The 21,360-nt window shown below is 41.6% G+C and overlaps 1 protein-coding gene across 1 annotated transcript in view; it reads right to left on the bottom strand.

Annotated features, from left to right (window-relative positions):
* CDK6 (cyclin dependent kinase 6) overlaps positions 1 to 20,302 on the bottom strand; it is a 1,314,442-nt gene extending 1,294,140 nt beyond the window's left edge. The window contains exon 1 of the mRNA XM_044678762.1: positions 20,070 to 20,302. Coding sequence (XP_044534697.1) covers positions 20,070 to 20,302 — 233 coding nt within the window. The remainder of the gene's footprint in view (positions 1 to 20,069) is intronic.
* Positions 20,303 to 21,360: the final 1,058 nt, after the last annotated feature.

The raw sequence follows: 21,360 nt of genomic DNA, 5'->3' as shown, positions 1-21,360 counted from the left end.
TATATATATATAGTTCCTCATAAAAGCTATATGCTAGAGTATACCAACAAATGAGTCAAAAAGCTCCAACTGTGTACCAGGATCTCTGGTAGGTGCTAGGAATATAAATTTAAAATTTGTACTCAGTTCTGCATTCAAAGAGTTTTAAATTCTACTGATGTAATAAATGAAGTAGTTTAGTGGGGGAAAAGCAATGGATTTGGAGTTAAGAGCATCTGGTTTTGAAACCAGACCATATCAACTTCAACCTACGTGTCCTTGGGAAGAGTCTAGACTTCTGTTTCCCTATCTCTAAAATGAAAGGAATGGACTCACTTATCTCTAAGGTCCCTCCGAACTGTATAATTCTTAGATCCCTGACAGGCTCCTCTAGTCCTCTGATTCTATTTTCCTTTCAGTCTCCAAATCATATTCATTTGCTTCCTGATTATTTCCATCAACCTGTCCTAAACTGAGATCTAATGAAGGCCAACTGATAAGTCATTCTTTTATAAGATCACATAGTTGGAAAGTATCTCTTCAACTCTACTCTCCTGTCTCTCTAAAAAAAAAAGGCAGACAATAGTTTCTGTTCTCAAGGAATTCACAATCTAATGGGAGAGACAACACTGAAACAACTACATAAAAACATGCTATATATACTAAATCATTAAGGATAGTTGTACTTAGTTTAAATGTACTATAAGTAAACTTCAATCTCAGTATTTAATTGGAATGTTGGCACAAGAAGAGGCCTTACAAAGAATCCTGTCCTTTTTGAATACCATTCCACCTAGGATTTATGCTTTCTTCTTTGAACCTGTATGAGAGCTACTCATACCTCAGTTTTACTTTTTTTTAAAAGACTGAAAAGCTGTAAGAAAAACAATTGCTATATGCTAACCACTGGGAGTTCTGTGACACTTTAATATTAAAAGGAAGCAAAAGAGGAAACAGAATTCACTAGAGACCCCTGTTCCCTAAAATAGAACTGCTTTCACTGCTCTGGAGAGAACTTCTCAATGGTTTCAGCCTGGGGCCCTGAAACTTCCTTTCCCAGTTCAAAGGCCAATCTGAGCCATCACAGAAAATGGAATGAAAGAACAAAATCCTCAAGGGAGACTGAGAAATGCAAAGCCCCCCTTCACTAGGCTCTCAGATATTTTTCAGATTTTAGAAACTTGACGTTGAACCCATTTCTTCTTTCAGTTGCCTGAAAAGTACCAGCCAAGACATAACTAACCACCCCATGCTCTCGGTGTTCCATGAACATTCCCACCATGTTCTCAGTCACTGCCTTGGTGAATGCCATTGGAGGATCTGACCAAAGCCATCCTGGGTGAACATGACGGCTCATTTTGTAGGCCTGGACAAAAGAGGCCATTAAGCCAAAAAAACTAAAAGCTTCACTGCAACTTAGACTAACAGTGAGTGGTAGAATACTCCCAACAGCACACTCCAAAGATTCAGTGCTAAAGTACCTTGCAGAATATAATCCCTTTGGACAGAAAGTAAACTTGAGGGCAGGGACTAATTTCATTTTTGTCTTTGTATCTCCAGGACTTGATAAATACTTGTTGACTGAGTGATGGGTGAAATGGATGGGATTAAGGAGACTAGAGAACTCTCAAGTTCTGATCTTTCCATTTAACCCCAAGATCCTAGAAAATCCTGGCCCCAACCTGTTCCCAATTTGGCAAATCCCCACATAAATAGTTAAATAAATAGGGTCTCAGATTAGTTCATGAAAACCTGAACTATGTCTTTTCAGAATAACCTCCCAAGGCAAATGACATAAAAATAGAGCTCTTGACCAAATGTGAAATATGAGAAACAGGATGTAAAACTTGAATGGGATTCTCCTCTCTGACAAATCACTACTTAACATTCTGTTCTTCTCTGCAATGTTCTCCATGAAGAAGGGGAAGCTAGGTGGCTCAATGGATTGAGAGCTAAAGACAGGAGGTCCAGAATTCAAATATAACCTCAGTCACTTCTTAGATATGTGACCCTGGGCAAGTCACATAACCCCCATTGCTTAGCCCTTACCACTCTGGATACATAGTACTGGTTTCAAGATAGAAGGTAAGGGTTAAAAAAACAAATGAAGGTAAAGTTTTAAAAAGAATTGTAAATATTAAATAATTAAATTGGTAAATATTAAAAAATAGAATATTGAAAAAGAAAAGTTTTAAGTAACCATTATAAAAATATTTTGTATTTACAGGGACATTTAAACTTTTTTTTTTCCAAGGCATTTTCAAATGTTGCCTTATACATTATACTTTGTTTGATTAGGGTTAGATGTTTTGCTTGATAGAAGGAAGGAGGGTTTTCTTAACACTCAAAAATGAGTATCATACAGATAGCAATGGAGAGAGGCACATGGTGGGTGTGCACTGGCTACAACATATGCTGATGGCAAGGAAGGAGAAAGATTAGGATGCCTCCTGGTCACCTACAGATACACCCTGCCACACCAACCAGTGAATGAGATTAAAGAAGAGTAAGAAAAGAGACAAAGAGAAATGAGGGTCTTCAAAGAAGGTTAAAGAAACTATCCTAACTCAGAACAAGAAGGGAACTCAGGTTCTCCAGTCCAATCCCCTTATTTTGCAGAAAGGAAATGAAGCCTAATGACCTTAAAAAACTCTCCCAAGTTAACAATGGTGGTTAGCATCAGACGTGGGATTGGAACCCCAACCTTCTGACTCCAGAGCCAATAACCTTGCCTGTGTACCACAAAAAATTTATACTTTATTATCCATTCATGAAGAATCCAAACAATCATTTATTAAGCACCTACTATGTGTTTATAGAAAACCAGAAGTCATCTAAAATTTATTAAGCACCTACTATGTACTTATAGAAAACTAGAAGTCAATTAAACTTTATTAAACACCTACTATGTACCAGGCACTATGCTAAGCTCTGGGAATACAAAGAAAGGCAGACAATAATTTGTGATCTCAAGGAACTCACAATCTAATGAGTGAAATAACACTGAAACAGCTACATAAAAACAAGCTACGTAGAGTAAACAATTTGGAAATCAGCAGCAGAGGGAAGACCTTAGGATTAAGGGTAATAGGAAAGTCTTCCTGTAGAAGGAGGATTTTATCTGGGGCTTGAAGGAAGCTTAGGAAGTCATGTGGTGGAGATGAGGAGGGAGAGCACTCCAGGCATGGCAGTGAGAGAAAATGATGGGAGTCAAGAGATGGAGCATCTTGTTTGAGGAGTGGTCAGGAGGCCAGTGTCACTGGATCAAAGAATCTGCAGAGAGGCATAAAATGTAAGAAGGTTGCAGCTGTGTGACCCTGGGCAAGTCACTTGACCCCCACTGCCTACCCTTACCACTCTTCCACCTATAAGTCAATGCACAGAAGTTAAGGGTTCAAAATTAAAAAAAAAAAAAGTAAGAAGGTTGGAAAGGTAGGAGGGGGTTGGGCATGAACAGCTTTGAATTCCAAACAGATGATTTCGTATTTGATTCCTGGAGGTGACAAGAAACCACTGGAGTTTAATGAGTAGTACAGAGTTTATTACTGACTTGGTTAACAAATCAATTAATCTCTTAGTGATCTCAGGTAACTCTCTCAGACTATAAACTGCAGAACAGGTGCCCTGGTAGACAGAATTTTTTCAAACCAATGAAATTATAGGTCTGAGCCAAATGGGGAAAAAAATTACTAATTACTAAAAATTACTAATAGAGATGACTCAGGATTCTAGAAAAGGTGACGTCAACAAAGGGCAAACTCAAGTCCTACCAACCAGAAAAAGTTTCAGGTATGTAAGTGTCAGGCTGTGTCTCTCATCCAGTGGAAAGACTGATGAACTTGGGAGTTGAAGGACCTTCATTCAATTCCCATATCTTCAATTTACTACCCAGGTGACCAGGGGAACGTGATTTAAAGCTCTCTGGAACTTGAAGGTCCCTTTCAGCTCTAAATCAATAATCCCATGATCTCAAGGCTAGCTTAAATTCTAAGAGCTTCGCTGCTTTGACCAGGAGGTGATAACTATTTTGCCTACAACCACTTTCAAATTCCATCAAATTCCAAGTTCCAAAGGCAATGCAATCTATGTTACTGGAAGGCCATATGGATATCAACCAAAGTAATAGATCTTTGCAGTATTCAACTATAAATGACCGTTATTACTTTGTGTGAACATCATTTGGTATTCTAATTGCCAAGGAACATTTGCCAAATCAATATTAATCTCTTGTTGAAAATCTACTATCCTGGATATGCTATAGCATATTGATATTATATATACTTGAATTGGGCAGAAAATATGAAATTCATTTATACTTTGAAGAATCTCTCCTACATAGTTCAAAGGATGTAATTCTAGCATGATTGTTGCCATCTGTTGCTATCTGGATTCTGTCCCCTCTATCCCCCTAAAATTTCTCTCTAAAAGGTCTTCAATATGCACCAGGTCAATAAATCCAATGGCCTTTCTTTTGAGTGCTAATTCCCCCTGACCTCTCTAAAAGAATTTGACCCTGGTGCCCACCCCCTTCTACTTAATACTCTCCTCCCTTGACTTCCAATCTGGTTTTCTTCCTACCTCACAAAAAGGTCCTTCTCTGTTCTCTTTCACTAGCTTCATCATCTTCCTACTGCCCTTTGTATCCTCCTTTCTCCTACTTCTCTCCTTGAAAAATGTCATTCATTAAGACAGCTTCAATGATGACCTCTAAGCAGATTAACGCTCACATCTCTTATCTTCAACCTTGTCCTCCCTGCCCCTTCTGAATTCCATACGACATGTCTACTTGGATGTTCCATGGACATCTCAGACTCCACATATCTCAAAGTTAGCTTATTATCTAATCCCTTAAAAACAATTCTTTTGTACTTTACTAGTTCTGTCAAGGATACCACCATTTACCTGATCTGCCTGGTTCAAGATCATGAGTTTATTTTTGATCCTTTGTTCTACCCAATCTCTCCTATTCAATCATTTGCCAAATCCTTTTGGTTCAATCTCAAGCAGTATCTCTTGAACCTGTACCCTTCCTTCTTCACTTTTCCTCCCTCCACTCCCATCTGGATAACTGCAATAATCTTTGGTTTTCACTCTCCCTCCTGACTCCCACTCCATCTTTCATATCTCTCCCAGACTCATCTTCCTTAAGCACAGACTCAGTCATATCACTCCTCTCCTCAAAAATCTTAAGTCATTCTCTCTTTATTGTCTATTAAAGTGATATTTTTACTTTTTGGTCTATTATGTGTCTCAAAAAATGTCCCTCAAAACAGCATTCTCTCCCCTTTCCAACCTTTTTTCCCTCTATCCCCTACATGTACTCTTATGCTCCAGCCAAAATGTCCCCTAAGTATATCTTGACTCTATTATACATTTGTGCCTTTATCCATATTGTTCCCTATTCTTGGAATAACAAATACTAAGAGCTAACATTTATATAGTGCTTACTATTGTGCTAAGTGCTTTGCAATTATGATCTCATTTGATCTTTAGGACAACCTCTGCCGTTAGGTGCTATGTATGATTCCTATAATGTAAAATGGGGTTCCATTTTACAGCCAATCTCTCCCATTACAGATTAATATACCCATTTTCCAAAAGTCATCAGATTTCCATTTCTTCTAGAGATATTTTCACCACTTTATTGCTCACTTCTGTAGGCTAAGTTTCCTTTGTTATCATTAAGGACATCATACAAATTGGACAGATTTCCATTTGCTACTTTTTCATCTTTTCTAAGACACAGGCTGACTTGCTAGACTTAAAAGTGACATCTTTAAAGGCGTGTGATAAGAAGATTCCCATAATGACTGTAAAATGAGGAAACCAAGGTAAAATAGGGTTAAATAACTTGCCCAGATCACCTAGCTGATGTCTGAGATGATGATCTGAACCCAGGTGTTCCTAATTCCAAGTTCAGGACCCTACCCAGTTTACTATCCTGCCTCCAAGTTTAGGACCCTATTCACTCTTTAAGGTAGGAGTTCTTAAGCTGAGGCCTGTGAACTTAAAAAAAAAAAAGATTTGGTTACTATTTCAAGACAGTTGAAATTTTAAGTATTTTTGTAATCTTATGCATTTTATTTTATGCATTTAAAAACATTATTCTGAGAAGGAGTCCATAGGGTTCAGTAGACCACCAAAGGATACCTCCCCAATCCTACAAGATAAGACCTCAAAGAAAAAGAGATGCTTAACATTTAAAAAAAAAATCAAAATATATGCTTAAATCACTATTTATGGAAATAACAGGCTATTCAATAACTCTGAATAGGAAAAAATTTTAGATAAAGAATACTCAGCAAAGCCTCATTTTAGTTCCCTAGATTTTGTGAGATGACCCCCAGATTCTTGAAGAGGAAGCTAAAAAAGTGTACAAGCCAGGAGGTTCACACTAAGTTGGAAAGGCTTCAAGCAGAAGTCCTGCCATGGGCCAGAAGAGTAAGCAATTGCCTCACCAAGTTTGGACAGGCTCATTGCCAGAGGGCTGGCCACTGTAATGGACCACAGAATTTAGGACAGAAAAAGTATCTTGGAAATCATCTAGATCACTCCCCTCATTTTACAGATAAGGAAAGCAAGGCCAAGAGAAGGAAGTGGCTTGCCCAAGGTCATATGTGTCTTGAATAGAAAATTAAGAATTCAAAGAAAGGTCTTCTGATGGCAAATCTCCAGCCCTTTCCCTCCCCTTTAGTGCACTTGAAGACTCATTTCCCCCACTACCATCTACTACCATCTGAAGTCTTTCTTCAAGGCCCAAGTCTAGTGTCAGACTCCTTCAGGAAACTTGAATTTCTCACATTACTTTTCCTTCACCCTAGTGAATATAAGTTCCTTGAGGGCAAAGGCTGGCTTTTTTCTTTCTTGTATCCCAACTTAGTACACTGCCTGGTGCATGCTGTTATTGTTCAGTCATTTCAGTCATGCCCCATTTGGGGTTTTCTTGGCAAAGATACTATAGTGGTCTGCCATTTGACAGATGAGAAAACTGAGGCAAACAGGGTTAAGTAACTTTTCCATGGTCATACAACTAAGGAGTGTCTAGGCTGGATCTGAACTCAGGAAGAGGAGTCTTCCTGACTCTAGACCCAGCATCTATCCATTGCATCACTGCCGAGTACGAAGTGGGCACTTAATAGATGTTTAATGAACTTTTACCCAATGTTCCCTTATGCCGTATTTCCTTGGGTTACTCTTTCCCATATTAGGGCTCTCCTTGAAAGCAAGGTCGGTTGTCTAAGCTAATTTTTTAGGCTCTAGTCTCTTGTGTTTCTTTATCTCACAGCATCTCACAAGTAGAAGGTATTACTCTTCTCCATGAATTTCCTGTGGTTGAAGAACTAAAGAAATAGAACTAATATAAATGATGATGATGATGATGATGATGATAAGAGTTAGCTGGTACTTATATATCACCTACTGTGTACTGTACTAAGCACTTTACAAATTTAACCTCATCCAATCCTCACAATCATTCATGGAAGTAGGCGTTATTATTAACCCCATTTTACAGTTGAGGAAACTGAGGCAAAGAAAAATGACTTGTCCACAGTTGTATAGATATTAAGTGCCTGGGAAATTTATTTATTTATTCTTAAACACTTTGTAATCTCCACTAATTAGTAATTTGGAGGAAGATGTTCTATGATGTTGGCTAATATTTACTAAAAAAGGGTCTGTTTCCCCATATAATTATAACTCTTATCAATAAACCCCCAAAGCAATAGAAAGACATAGTCCATCAAAAATACTGGCTAGCCAGCATTTGGGGGAAGGATCTTCCTGAAAACTGAGTCACCAAAAAAAATCTAAGCTATTTCCAAGAGGCTGCTCTACGAAACACCTAAATCTGCTTAATTCATTTGATTTAAATCAGAAATATTTTCCATATTCCCCTGTAAGGAAAGAAAATAGATTCAATCTTCTTTAGTCAGAACTATTTATATCACAAATAATAAGAAATTAAGTTATGAAACAAATGCATTATAAAATGGAATTATATGCTGTAATCATAATCATTTTTAGAGATAATATTTCAGCAAGGAATGCTCCCAGTTTTACACACAGGAATTTCCTGCCTCTGATATGTCATTTATTCCTGGCAAACTCTCTTCTTTATCTACACATATTTCTTTTTCTCTTCCAAAACAACCCAGTACTCACATTAATGCTGCGTCAGGATCTAACCAATTTAGTCTCTGCATATCATATTAAAAAATTCATTTCCTATTCAAAAAGTCTGAGTGCAGATACTCTGCATACCAATAAACCTTAATTTCCTGACATAAAAAATGTACCAAGATCAAAGATGGAGTTGTCAGGAGTCTTACCGATCATCTAATTCAACTCCATCATTTCACAGATGAGCTAACTGAAGCCTAAGGTCACTTGACCGGTGTCAGAACCAGGATATGAACCCAATTCCTCTGCCTCTAAATAGGGGATTTTTTTTTACTTAAAAAAAAAAAAGATTCTTAAAGGTATTATGTTAAGAACATAGCATATGTGAAAAGTTCACCCATATTCATTTACTCACGACTTAAACAAAGAAAGAGTACTGAAGAATACACCCATGTTTACACAAGAGTTTCCCACTTAGTGACTACTTTCTCCTTGATCCCACAAAGAAATTCTAATAATTTTATGTTTATAATAGCAGAAGGAAAGGATGCAACTACAATGTCAAAAATCTGGCATTATCAAATTCTTTTGCAGGAACAAGGAAAGGGAGGAATATAACATTTGTCAAAATATTTACTAAATAGCCTTGATAATTAGAAATTTTTCAAGGAACACTCAGAGAACACAAGAACAGAAATACCTCTCACATACTGTGCACTGAAAAACTGAAAAGGGTGGGTGGGGAGAATCAAATTCCTGTTTTAACTGGGACTTTTCCCATTGAGGGTGTTGGGTAGCCACAGTTCAAACATATCCGCTTCTTTGGGAGGATTCGCTAGCCATTAAGATCGCCTAAATGAAGCTTCGGTGCTACAGAATATTACATGATCCCCCAGCTTTCTTTGCACTGCTTGATGTTCAAGATTTCCCAGAGGGAAGCAGGATTTCCCTCTATATTGATGTTGTTACATGATATATCACTGAGTACTTTGAAGAAGACTGGAATTTCCCCCTGAACAATAATCATTGGGCTGTCTGGGGCTTTCCCCACCCTTCTCTAACAGTAAGTGATTGAAAATTCTAATGATAATACAACCACACCTGCTCAGATGCTTAATCATTACAAATTACAAAATTAGAGGCAGCTAATGACAGAGTGGATATAGCAACAGGTCAGAAGTCAGCAGGACCCAAGTTCAACTCCAGATTTGGCCAACTTATCAATGGTGTGACCCTGAGCATATCATTTAAATTTTTTTCAACCTCGGGTTCTTCATTTGTAAAATGGGGTCAATAACAGTATATACTTCACAGATCAGTGGTTCCCAAACTTTTTTGGCCTGCCACCCCCTTTCCAGAAAAAATATTACTTAGCCCCCTGGAAATTAATTTTTTTAAAAATTTTAATAGCAATTAATAGGAAAGATAAATGCACCTGTGGCCATCACCACTCCCCTGGATCACTGCAGCACCCACCAGGGGGCAGTGGTGCCCACTTTGGGAATCACTGAGAGATAAATAAGCTGTGCAAACCTTGAAGCACTCTAAAAATGCTAGATATTATGATGATGATATTGTTACGAGAAGCTCATCATGTACAGGTCTTCCATTATTACTCTGAAGGATTTGTGACGTAGGGACCCTTCCACCAATATTCCAAAGGATCTGAGATCTTATTTGTTGGGTGTTTTGATTTGGATTTATCCCCTGCTCCTTCCTGACCATCTTATTCTTCAACTCTCTCTATCCATTTCTCTATCCACCATGCAGTTGCGTGTGTCTCTTGAATTACTACCTTAAAATCCTGCCAAAGTCTTGAGGGAGAGTCTAGACATCCTTCTTTCCTTCCATGAAACTGGATTAGTCCAGAAGAATGAATTCATTCTGTAGTTGTGCTGAGCATTTATCTTCAGTCCTTCATTCTCTGTGTCTTTCTTTTAGATGCCTCCTGTTAGAGAGCTCATCCCTTTAGAAGGGAAAATTTCCAAGTCACTGAATTTTCTTCCTCCCTTTCCTCCACCTGTTTGTGTCACTTCAATGTGGGCAGTGCCTTCAGGATGCTAGAACGTGACCCACCATGCTTTGCTCATCCCATTGAGACTCTTGTCTATCTCCTTCCATAAATCCTGCTGGGGCACGGGGTAGAGGGAGGGTACACCTAATATGCTGGGACCCTTCCTCTCATTCTCTTGTCATGCTGGAGATACCATGCATAGTCTGTCGGTTGGTCACTGCCTGCTCTTGCTAGTCAGCTGCCATACCTGGTATGAAGCCCAGTGTGCATGAAGCTATATTCACAAACTTATCAAAGCTGGAGAACAGGTGAACCAGGCCAACTCTTTCATTTTACAAATGAAGAAACTTAAGGCTTCCAGGAATTGCCTTGCCCAAGATCATGCTGGTAGCCAGAGAGAAACAAGGACTTGATCCCAGACCCTCATGAAGCAGTTTTGAAGAGTATCCTTAGTAATGTCTCTACTTAACATACACAAACCAATGTTGATGAAGATGAAGTGACTACATGGACTGGATGCTCTGTCAAGTGGATTTTAAATGTTATAACATCCCATTTAGAAAGATAGAAGTAAGGCAGCTAGGTAGTGTAGTGGACAGAGAACCAGGGTTGGAGACAGGAGGTCCTGGGTTCAAATTTGATCTGAGACACTTTCTAGCTGAGAGACCCTGGGCAAGTCACTTAACCACCATTGCCTAAGCCCTTACTGCTCTTCTGCCTTGGAAGTAATACTTAATGTTGAAAAGATGGAAGTATGAATATTGTGTGTGTGTGTGTGTGTGTGTGTGTGTGTGTGTGTGTGTGTGCGCGCGCGCGCGCGCGCACACACACACACAATCAATACTATTGGAGAGTGAATTGGTTACAACCAAGGGGCTCTTAAGCCTGGCTGAAATGAAAGCCAAGGGTTTTAAAATCAAGGAAAACTTAACTTCTCAATTCAGCCTCAAAAAAATCAGGTAGTTGTTGAATATTTAATCTTTAAATGAACAGAGTAGGGCAACAGTCCTTCAAAGTAAATCATTTTTGTATAAATAACTGCCATACTCTTAATATGCCTTTAAGAATAATTTTTTAAGTGGAAAAAAAGTCCTGGATTTGGAGTCAGAACAACTAGATTCAAATTCTGGCTCTGACAGCAGTGGTATGACCACTTTGGGTCTCAGTTTGCCCATCTGTAAAGTGAGACATTTGGGTTAGATGATCTCTTATACGGAATTATTTCACATGATTGGAGGATGACGATCCTGTGGCTCTAGTCTGGTCATGTGTAAGGCAGTTTCATTTAGGGCTGTTTCATCTTTTGGGGAGGGGTACCAAAATGGTAAAAAGTCCAGGTTAGGTGCTACATGAGTATAGGCTGAAAGATTTGGGATGCTTTGCCTAGAGAAGACTGAAGGGGCCACGGTCCCTTGTCCAAATACTTGAAATGCTGTCACACAGAAGAGGGAAATGACTTGTTTTTGCTTGGCTCCCAAGGGGAGAAAGTAGAGCAATGGACAGAAGGGGTAGGGTGTGCCTCCATGTCTGGCCAGCTCTTTCCAAAAGAGGAATGGGCTGCCTTGAGAGATGGAAGTTTTTCCCCTTTACTGGAGATTTTTCAGCACAGACTAGATGAGGATTCTGTACTGTAGAGAGGATTTTTTTTTCAAGCCAGACAAGAGGATCCAGGGAGTCCCTCCTGAGACTCTGATCTAATAATGTACAATGTGACTCAATGTGCCAGGAGGGTAACTTCTCAAGGAGTGATGCCTGTACTCTCCCCACTGTGACACGGGTGTAAAGATGGCTACTGAAGGCAAAAAAAAAAAAAAAAAAAAGCTCTGGAGACCACACACTTAAAAAAAAAGTGCCAAAATTAAACCCAGAATTCTCCAAAGAGAATGCTTATAAAATAAATGAATTTGTTTCCTGTGTTCCACAACTATCTATCGCCACCTTTACTTAATGCTTCAAGCATTACCAATTCTGAGTGGAACCTGTAATTATGATAACTAGAATGAAAACACTGTGGCATGATTCAGAGGAAGAACTGCAGGAGAGGAAACATATAAGAAGAGCAACTGCTTGAACGCATGGGTTGGGGTAGACATGATTGGGGATGTGGACTCGAAACTACCACACCAATGCAACCACCAACAATTTGGAAATAGGTTTTGATCACAAGGACACATGACAAAACCAGTGGAAATGTGCGTCGGCCATGGGTGGGGGGAGTGCGGGGGGTGAAGGGGAAAGTAGGAGCACGAATCATGTAACCATGTTAAAAATGATTATTAATAAATGTTTAAATTTAAAAAAAAAAACAAAAAAAAAAACACTGTGGCATGGAAAGAGAGCTGGTCTTGCAGTTAGGAAGCCATGGATTCAAGTCTCGACTCTCTTACACTTACACACACACACACACACACACACACACACACACACACACACATGCATTCTCTCTCTCCTCTTCCTCTCTCTTGTCCCTTTCTCACTCTCTCTTCTCTCATCCCTTTTTCTCTCTCTCTGTATCTCTTTCTCTCTCTGTCTCTCTTTCTCTCTCTGTCTGTCTCTCTCTCAGAGTAACCCAGACAACTCTCTAAGACTACTCCATCCATACTCATAATAGGAAGTTTCCTCATTAGGCATTCCCATCACCAATGAAATCACAGTCGTGGATCAAAACACTCAACAACTGATAACTTGAAGTCTTTTAAATGTTCCTGTGAGGAAGTATGGTAGGAAGAACCTATCGGAGCAGGCTTCGTTTCAAATGTCATCTCATACTTCCTAGTGAGGGCAGGTAGGTGGAGAAGTGCTGGACCTGGGGTCAGGAATTGAGTTTAAATTAAGCTTCAGACACTCATCAGTTGTGTGACTCTGGTTGGGAGTTCAACTGCTGTCTGCCTAGGTTTCCTCATCTGTAAAATGAGGACAATAATACTATCTCCTTCCTTATGAGGATTAAAAGTGAGATATTAATAAAGTGATTCAAAAACCATAAGTCCCTATTAGTCCCTATTATTATCATGTGGACAAGTCATAAGCTCTCCTTACCTCAGTTTTCTCATCTTTAAAATGGAGATAATAATAACACCAATTTCTCCATAAGAATGAAAAAAAAAAAAAAAGCCTATCTTCTGTCTTAGTAATGTATTGGTTCCAAGTAAAAAGAGCCATAAGGGCTAGGCAATTGGGGTTAAGCAAACTGATCAGGGTCATGCTGCCAGAAAGTATCTGAGGTCACATTTGAACCCAGGACCTCCTATCTCTTGGCTTGGTTCTCAATCCATCGAGCCACCTAGCTGCTCCTCTATAAATATAAAAAAATGAGATAATATTTATTAAAGTGCTTTGCAAAACTCAAACCCTTATAAGTGCTAGTAATTATCATTATTTAAATATTATTGTTATTCCTCTATGTGGACAAGTCATAAACTTTTCCTTACCTCAGTTTCCCCATCTATGAAAAGGGGCTCTCAATATTTTACCTCTTATCTCGATGAAGAAAATAAGATAACATATATAAAATCTTAAAGCACTCTATAGAAAGGTCAGGTATGAAACTGTCCATCTCTACCTGGTCATACTGATTCGATGTCACAGAGATGGTTCCCTCTGGGTTATCTGCTGACCATATTTGTAGCATTTATTAAGCATCTATTATATACCAGGCTCCGTTATAGACTTTGGGTCCATAAAACAAGTGCGAGACAGTCCCCGAGCTCAAGGAGTTTACATTCTACTAGCAGATACAACATGTTGCACGTAACTTGCTACAAAGCATCTATGAAATGAATACAAGGTAATTTGGGGAAGGGGGTGTGAGGAAGACACCAGCAGCTGGGGAGGAGAGGTGGGCAGGGTGAATAAAGGCTTTTGGGGAAGGGGGTGTTGGAGCTGAGCTCTGAAGGAAACCAGAGATTCGAGAATAGAAAGGAAGAGGGGCTGTTTTCAAGGCATGGGGTACAGACTGTGTAAAGACTCTGAGACCAGAGAGCGTCTCGCTGATCAATCAAAAAAAAAGTTTGTGTGTTTTTTAAACCCTTACCTTCTGTCTTAGAATGAATTGATACCGAGTATCAGTTCCAAGGTAATAAGGGCTAGAAAATGAGGTTAAGTGGCTTGCCCAGGATTATACAGCCAGGAAGTATCTGAGGCCAAATTTGAACCTAGAACCTTTCCTCTCTAAGCCTGGCTCTCAAACCACTGAGCCACCTAGTTGCCCCAAAGTAAGCATTTATTATGCACTTACTCTGTGTCAAACATTCTGCTAGTTACTGAGGATACAAATATAATAAATAGACAGAGTGAATGTTATAGAGTAATATAAACTATAGCTGGAAAGGTGGGTTGAGGCCAGGAGGTCAAAGCTTTAAATGGCAAAGGAATTTGTATTTGTTCTCAGAGTTAATAGGGAGTTCCTGTAGTTTATTGAGCAGGGGAGTAACATGGTCCAACCTCTGGTTAGGAAAATTGCTTGTCAAGCTGTGAGGAAGGTGGATTGGAAAAGGGAGACCCTAGAGGGCAGGGATGCCAATTAGCAAGCTATTTTAACAGTCCCAGGGAAAGGTAATAAGAGTCTGTAATCTGCAGCAAAAACTACCCCTAGGGGAGGTGAGGAAGAGTATAATTTCTCTTTTTCCTCTTTCTTAGATGATTTCTAGTCATCGGCCTCTAAAGCCCTTAATACCTGGGAACAATGGACCTGAGGCAAAGCGAGGGAGAGAGGGAGAGAAAGACAGACAGACAGAGACAGAAGGAAGAGGGGGAAAAAGGGGGGAGAGACAGAGAAACAGAGAGAGGAGCAAAGGGAGGGAGAGATGGAAAAGAGATAGAAAAAGGGAGGGGGGAGGGAGAGAGACAGAGACAGACAGGAAGGAGAGAGAGAGAGAGACAGGGAGGAGGAGAAAAGGAGAGACAGACAGACAATTAAAAGGTTCTAAGGGGCAAAAGTGAGGAGTCAGAAAAAAAGGAAACGTTGAAGAGTGATGGAATGCCATCAACAATTAGGTTATTTACCCCTGGAGAGATTCTTTTCTGAAAAACTTGGTGCCAAATACTATATCGTTGTTGTTGTTTTAATTCAGAAGCAGATGGGTATCTTGCCAAGGAAGGTATTTTCTGGAAATCTTCTAACAGGCTCAAGGGTTCCACCTGATTTGCTTGCATAGGTAGCAGTTCCTTTTGTTTTCAGTTCAGCAAAATGTCCACCTGAAACCATTACTAAAAAGCATCCCAAGTCTGGTTCCAGCACAATCAGAACACTAAAAGAAGGGCCTACATCCCAGTCCCAAGAGACTATATATGATGCCAGAGAAACAGTTCAACATGCTCACTGTAACCCCCCCCCCCAATCCCCCACCTCTCTTTAGGTGATCGATCTAACAGGATCATTTCTCCATGGGAAGAAAAGCACTTGAAATACATCTGTGTGATTTTTCATCTTGAATTGAACATTTGGATGGTAGAGGACATCAAAGGAGGACCACTGAGCATCTCTCCCCAAGCCCAACACACTGCCCAGTACAGAAAGGCAAATTAGCAAATGATTAATGGATGAGTGAATGAATCCTATTCTATGGGGAGTGTTTTATTCTTTAGGATTACTGCTCAAAGCATCTTTTGGGGGCAATAACTGGGATAAAGTGTGTTCCAGAGACAATCGATCTGACTCGCTCCCTCTTTAAGTTCCATTCATATTCCATCCCATTTAATTATTTCAACATAAATGGAGATCAGCAAAGTGGTATTTTTTCAGTTAGAAGTAAGATTCAAATCAGAAACATGGAATCTTTTAATTCCATCCATCCCCAAATCTTCCCCAAATTTCTCCTTCTTGATCGACCACATCCCCCCTCTTCTCGAATACTTGGTAATACTTCTACAAGACAGCACACTGTACAAAGGGATCCATCGCTGCACTGGTATACTTATTCTTTCTTCCTTGCTGCACCCTTTAAACTAGACCTATACCCTCCCTGGCCTTATTGCTGTAACAAAACAGTGCACAGATCTCTCGGGGTATAAGGAGACAAGTTGAAACTTCCCCATAAAGATTGTGTAGACACTCGGATTCCCAGAGCGAATATGGGATTTGGTATTCCAAAGGTCATTCTTGGGTCTCCGCTTTGATGACTCATCTTAAATTGTTTGAATTCTTACAGACATAGTTAGCAGCTCTTATTTACATAATATCATCCACAGATCCATAAACTGACCAGCAGGGAAAGTTGCTGAGGTAGCCATGGAGACAACAGGAGGGCCGCCAGCCCCCTCTCTCCCCCTTTCCTAGGCAGTGCAACTTCATCGAGCTAGATTTCTTACCAGCTGTAGATAGAAAAACCTTGGATTTTGTTTTTTCATTTGAAACTATGCATCTTTACCAAGACAAAAAGATGGTGGCGCACTGTATGATATCAACCATACAGTAGGGAAATTCCAAAAGAAAACATCATTATCCTAAGTCTCTCATGCACATTTTCATTTCACTAGTTACTAAACAGCACGCCCAATGGCGTGGGCCATCACTCCCCATCTCCGATACATATAATCCCCTCAATGAACAGGACCCCAGAAGGCAGTATCCTTTTTGCCTCACTATCCCCAGCATCTAGTGAGGGGCCAGACAAGATATGTTTTCTCAGTGACTATTTTTTTTTAAACCCTTTTACTTCGGTGTATTGTCTCATAGGTGGATGACTGGTAAGAGTGGGCAATGGGGGTCAAGTGACTTGCCCAGGGTCACACAGCTGGGAAGTGGCTGAGGCCAGATTTGAACCTAGGACCTCCTGTCTCTAGGCCTGACTCTCACTCCACTGAGCTACCCAGCTGCCCCTCAGTGACTATTTTTTAAAAGAACACATTCTGTCATTGCTTATTTGTTTTTAAATCGCAGAGACCAGTTTTGATTGTCCTTGAGGTCTTAGGTAAGACAGTGTATCAATAATAAATGGATTAGATTATGTCTTCTCAGGAAAGTTTCTCCTTTTTACTACTACTGGGACACAGAGTTTGCCTACAAGGAAATGACCATTTGGGGGGGATTTTCATTAAGTTTTTCTAGCCATCTTTTGAGATGAAATTTCAGTGAGGGAGTAGAGAGGTATTTGTTCTTGGCCACTGGGTTGCACATTTCTATGCTATGTGGGATTTGCCTGGTAGGATACTCACTTTACCTGGAAGAGATGTGACTTTTTCCTTGAAAAGGTATTCATAGCTGTGAATGAGTATTTCGGATGCCCTCCAAAGTGATGGAAAGAGAAGTTTCTAGTATTTGGATTATACTAATAGTAGATAGAGTTTTCAGGTGAGTCTGGATCTTAGTACGTAAAGAATAAAATCAAAGGGTCCTAGGATATCAATTTAGAGCTGGAAAAACCTTTACAGGTAAAACCCATTTATTTTGCAGATGAGAAAACTGAGGCAATTAGGAAGTTGAACTAATTTATCCAAGTGGTAGAATCTGGATTAAAGCTTGTGTATTGGGCCTTCTAATCTAGAATTCTCTTTACTACATGATGTCAGGACTTAAAACAAATAGCTTGAGGACTGATTAGGTTATTAATTCATTCCAGTCCAATAAGCACTCATTAAGTCCTGTAGCTGAATCAACTAGGTACTTGTCGTTGAGTCATTTCAGTCCTGATACTTCCTGATCCTTTTTGGGGATTTTCTTGGCAGAGATATTGGAGTGATTTGCCATTTTTCTTTTCCAGTTCATTTGACAGATGAGGAAACTGAGGCAAACAGGGTTAAATGACTTGCCCAGGATCACACAGCTAGTGTCTGAGGCCAGAAGCGAACTCATGAAGGTAAATGAAGATTCCAAGCCCAGTATCCTCTCCACTGTACCACCTGGTGACAGAATAGGTACCGGAGATCCAAAGTTACAAAAATGACTCAGTTCCTGCCCTCAGAGAGTCTGCATTCTAAACAGAAAACAACAGATGCCAGCAAGGAAGCCGGCATTCTTCTAAGTGAAGAGGTGGACAAAACACACGCAGATTTACACTTCAATGTTGGGTAGGACTGAAGGAAAAGAGAGAGATCTAGTCCAAGAGTTTAGGGAAAACTTCAGAAGAGAAAGTACCTTTTCAGTTGCCAGGGAGGAGGGGATATCTCAGAGGGCTTTACAAAGGAATGAAGAAGTGTAGGATTTGGAATCAGGATCTTCATTCACATCCCAGCTGTGTGACCTTGGGCAAGTCCCTTAAACTTTGGGGGGCCGTTTCTATAGTATGTTCCAGCTCTAAAACTAGGATTCTATGTCATGTCTAGTTCCGCCCCTATCTGACCAAGAAATCTTTTGAAACCTGGGACAAATGGTTACTCACTCAGACTTTGCTTGTAGACTTCCAGTAAGGGTGGTCAGGAGGGAACAATCCTTGAAGACAGCCCAATCCACTAGGGGACAGATAGCTCTAACTGAGAGGAAATTTCTCCTTATATCAAGAATCCACTGCTAGAATTCCCATAGACATATCTGACTGTATTTATCAACACAATGTCATCCACAGAGTTACCAGCTGGGAATGATGCTAAGGAAGCCATCAAGGGGTTGGGAAGGCTTGCTCCTCATCTACCCATTATCCTTCTAGAAATGGCAGTGTTGGATGGGAAGATATTTAGAATTTAAAGTCTTCAATCTCCCCCCAAAATTAGAGGGGGAAGACTATAATTGGGATGTAATCTAGCATGAATAGGCTAGCAGGGAGGAAAATTAACAACTAAAGGAGGTAACAGTTTTAGTGAAAAAGAACTGACATAAGACACACACAACTTTAAATTCTTCAAGCATCCCAATCTCCAAAGTATACCACACGCTGATAAAATGTGGCTAGGGCTAGCCAAGCCACTGAGCTACTGAAAATTCTTGAAACTCGAGGCATTTTTCTGCAAAACTACAGAGAAATGCCAACCACTCGACACAACGAACATTCTCATTTTTAATCTCTCAAAAATTACCCAACGAGTGAAATAGAAAACCGTGAAGGGGGTCCTCAGAGGGTTTCTTGGGTCAGATCCCTAAGACAGCCCAAAGGGATTAGCTCCCACAGTTCTCCGGAAAAAAAGCAGGGCAAAGGCATTCGGGGCACACCCAGGCACATTAGGGGACGAAAAGACCAGGCAAGTCAACAAGCATTTTTACTTATTAACGAACCCCTGAGACAAGCATTCCCACTTTACTAGGTGCCCAGCACAGGGGTAAGTGCTGTGAATGCAAAGGAAAGCCCTGCCCACAAGGAGCTCACATTCTAATACAAAGTATAACACCCGGGATAGAGAACAATAATAGCTAACTGCTGCATAAAACAGCTATTCAAGATTCCCTTCTCTAAGCCTCAGTTTTCTCATCTAGAAAACGGGAGATGGAATACTTGACTTTTTGTATTTTATGGGGGCTGTCCCGAGGCTCTGGAGGCTCTGGAGTCATTTATCCGACAATAGCAAGCTGCATGAAAATCTTCCAAAGCAAGAGTTCCAAAAGTTCCAAAGCGGCATGCCCTTCTCTAAACCTCAGTTTCCTCATCTAGAAGGTGGAGATGGAACATTTGACTTTTTATTTTACTAGGACTACCTTGAGGCTCTGGAGTCAATTACCCGATAATAATAAGCTGCAAGAAGAGCTTCCAAGCAACATTTCCTTCTTTAAACGTATTTCCCCATCTAGTAAATGCAGTTGGAATACTTGAGTCGGTCTATCTTATAATGGATGTGCTGAGGCACGAAGTTGGCCAAGGTGATTTCCTCACCCAAGCCTCAGTTTCCCCACCTGTAAAATGGGGGTCATACTATTTGGAGGCACCTATCCTCCCACGGTAGCTCCACAAGTCCAGGAGGGGATCCCTGGTCTCTCCGTGCGTTTGTCTCGCTGGGCCATTCCCCGAGTCCTTTCCCACCTCCGTGCGCGGGGCGCTCGCAGCACAGGCCGCCCCCTTCCCCACCGCCCACCCCCCAGCTGCCGGCTCACCTGACCACGTTGGGGTGCTCGAAGGTCTCCAGGTGCCTCAACACCGCCACCTCGCGGATGGTGGAGAGCGGCATGCCCTCCTCCCCGGTCTGCACCCGCACGCGCTTGAGCGCCACGAAACGGCCTCCGTTCTTCAGGTCCCGGGCCTTGAACACCTTCCCGTAGGCACCCTCGCCGATCTCGGCCACGCACTCGTACTGCTGGTCAGCTCGGCTCAGGCCGTCCTTGTCCATGCCGCCGCCGGCGGGACGCCGGGCCGGTGCTGCCCGGAGCGGAGGAGGTGAAGGAGGACGAGGACCGTGCGCTGCTGCTGCTGCCTCCGCTGCTGCTCGGGCTCCCGGGGCCCCGCTGCCTCAGCTTCTGCTGCTGCTTCTGCTGCTGCCGCTGCCGCTGCCGCCTCTGCTGCTACCGCAGCTGCCGGACGGACGCGGCGGCGGCGGCCGCCACCTCCTCCTCCTCCTCCTCCTCCTCCTCCCGCTGCTCCTCCTCCTCCGCTCTCCCTCTCGCACTCTCTGGGTTGCAGCAACACACACTGCTCACCCTCACCCCCGCGCGTGCGCCCCCAGCCCCCACGCCTCTAGCTCCTACTCCGGGCACTGGGGCTGCTCCCCACCGGCAACCCTGCTGCTCTTGCTGCTCCTGCTGCTGCAGCCTCGATGATCGCGGGGTCCCCGGGGAGCGCTCCTTAATCCCAAACCATTTGACCTAAAAGAGAGGAAGAGGGAGAGAAGAAAGTGCCTTCAAGCATCTCCGGGGGCAGCTCTCTCATATTCCTCCCATTCTCTACCCTCATCTCCCACCCCCGCCTTGCCTTGAATCCTCCAGAGTTCCCTGGGCACTTGGCTAAGGTCAGGCCGGTAAAGAAACAGTCGTCTTTCTCTCCCGACACGAGGCTGACCGGTATATGTACCCAAGAGCTCCCCGGAGAAGTGGCTGGGGCCCCCGAGGGGAAGGAGGGAGTCGGCTTGGACACAGCTTTTGTAAGGGGCAGGCGGAGGGCGCCGCCCGGGTGGTATAGAAGGGGGGGAGTCTTGGGGCACCCTCGCCTCCTAATCCTCACCCTTATATTTAAGGTGTCCCCAAAGTCTTTGTGATTCTAAACTATTAAGAGCTTAAAACTGTGGGATACTATGTAGAATTTCAGCACATTTCTAAAACCTAGCACTGCCCTCAAGGAATGAGATTTGCAAGTCAGTCTAGTCTCTCGGCATTTATTTAGTACTTACAAAGACTAAGATAACCTACTAATCTCTCTCTCTCTCTCTCTCTCTCTCTCTCTCTCTCTCTCTCT

The sequence above is a fragment of the Gracilinanus agilis genome, chromosome 5 (genome assembly GCF_016433145.1).
Source record: "Gracilinanus agilis isolate LMUSP501 chromosome 5, AgileGrace, whole genome shotgun sequence".
In the NCBI taxonomy this organism is placed as follows: Eukaryota; Metazoa; Chordata; class Mammalia; order Didelphimorphia; family Didelphidae; genus Gracilinanus; species Gracilinanus agilis.
The sequence above is the reverse complement of the archived record's forward strand: the minus strand, read 5'-3'. Positions and strand labels throughout refer to the sequence as shown.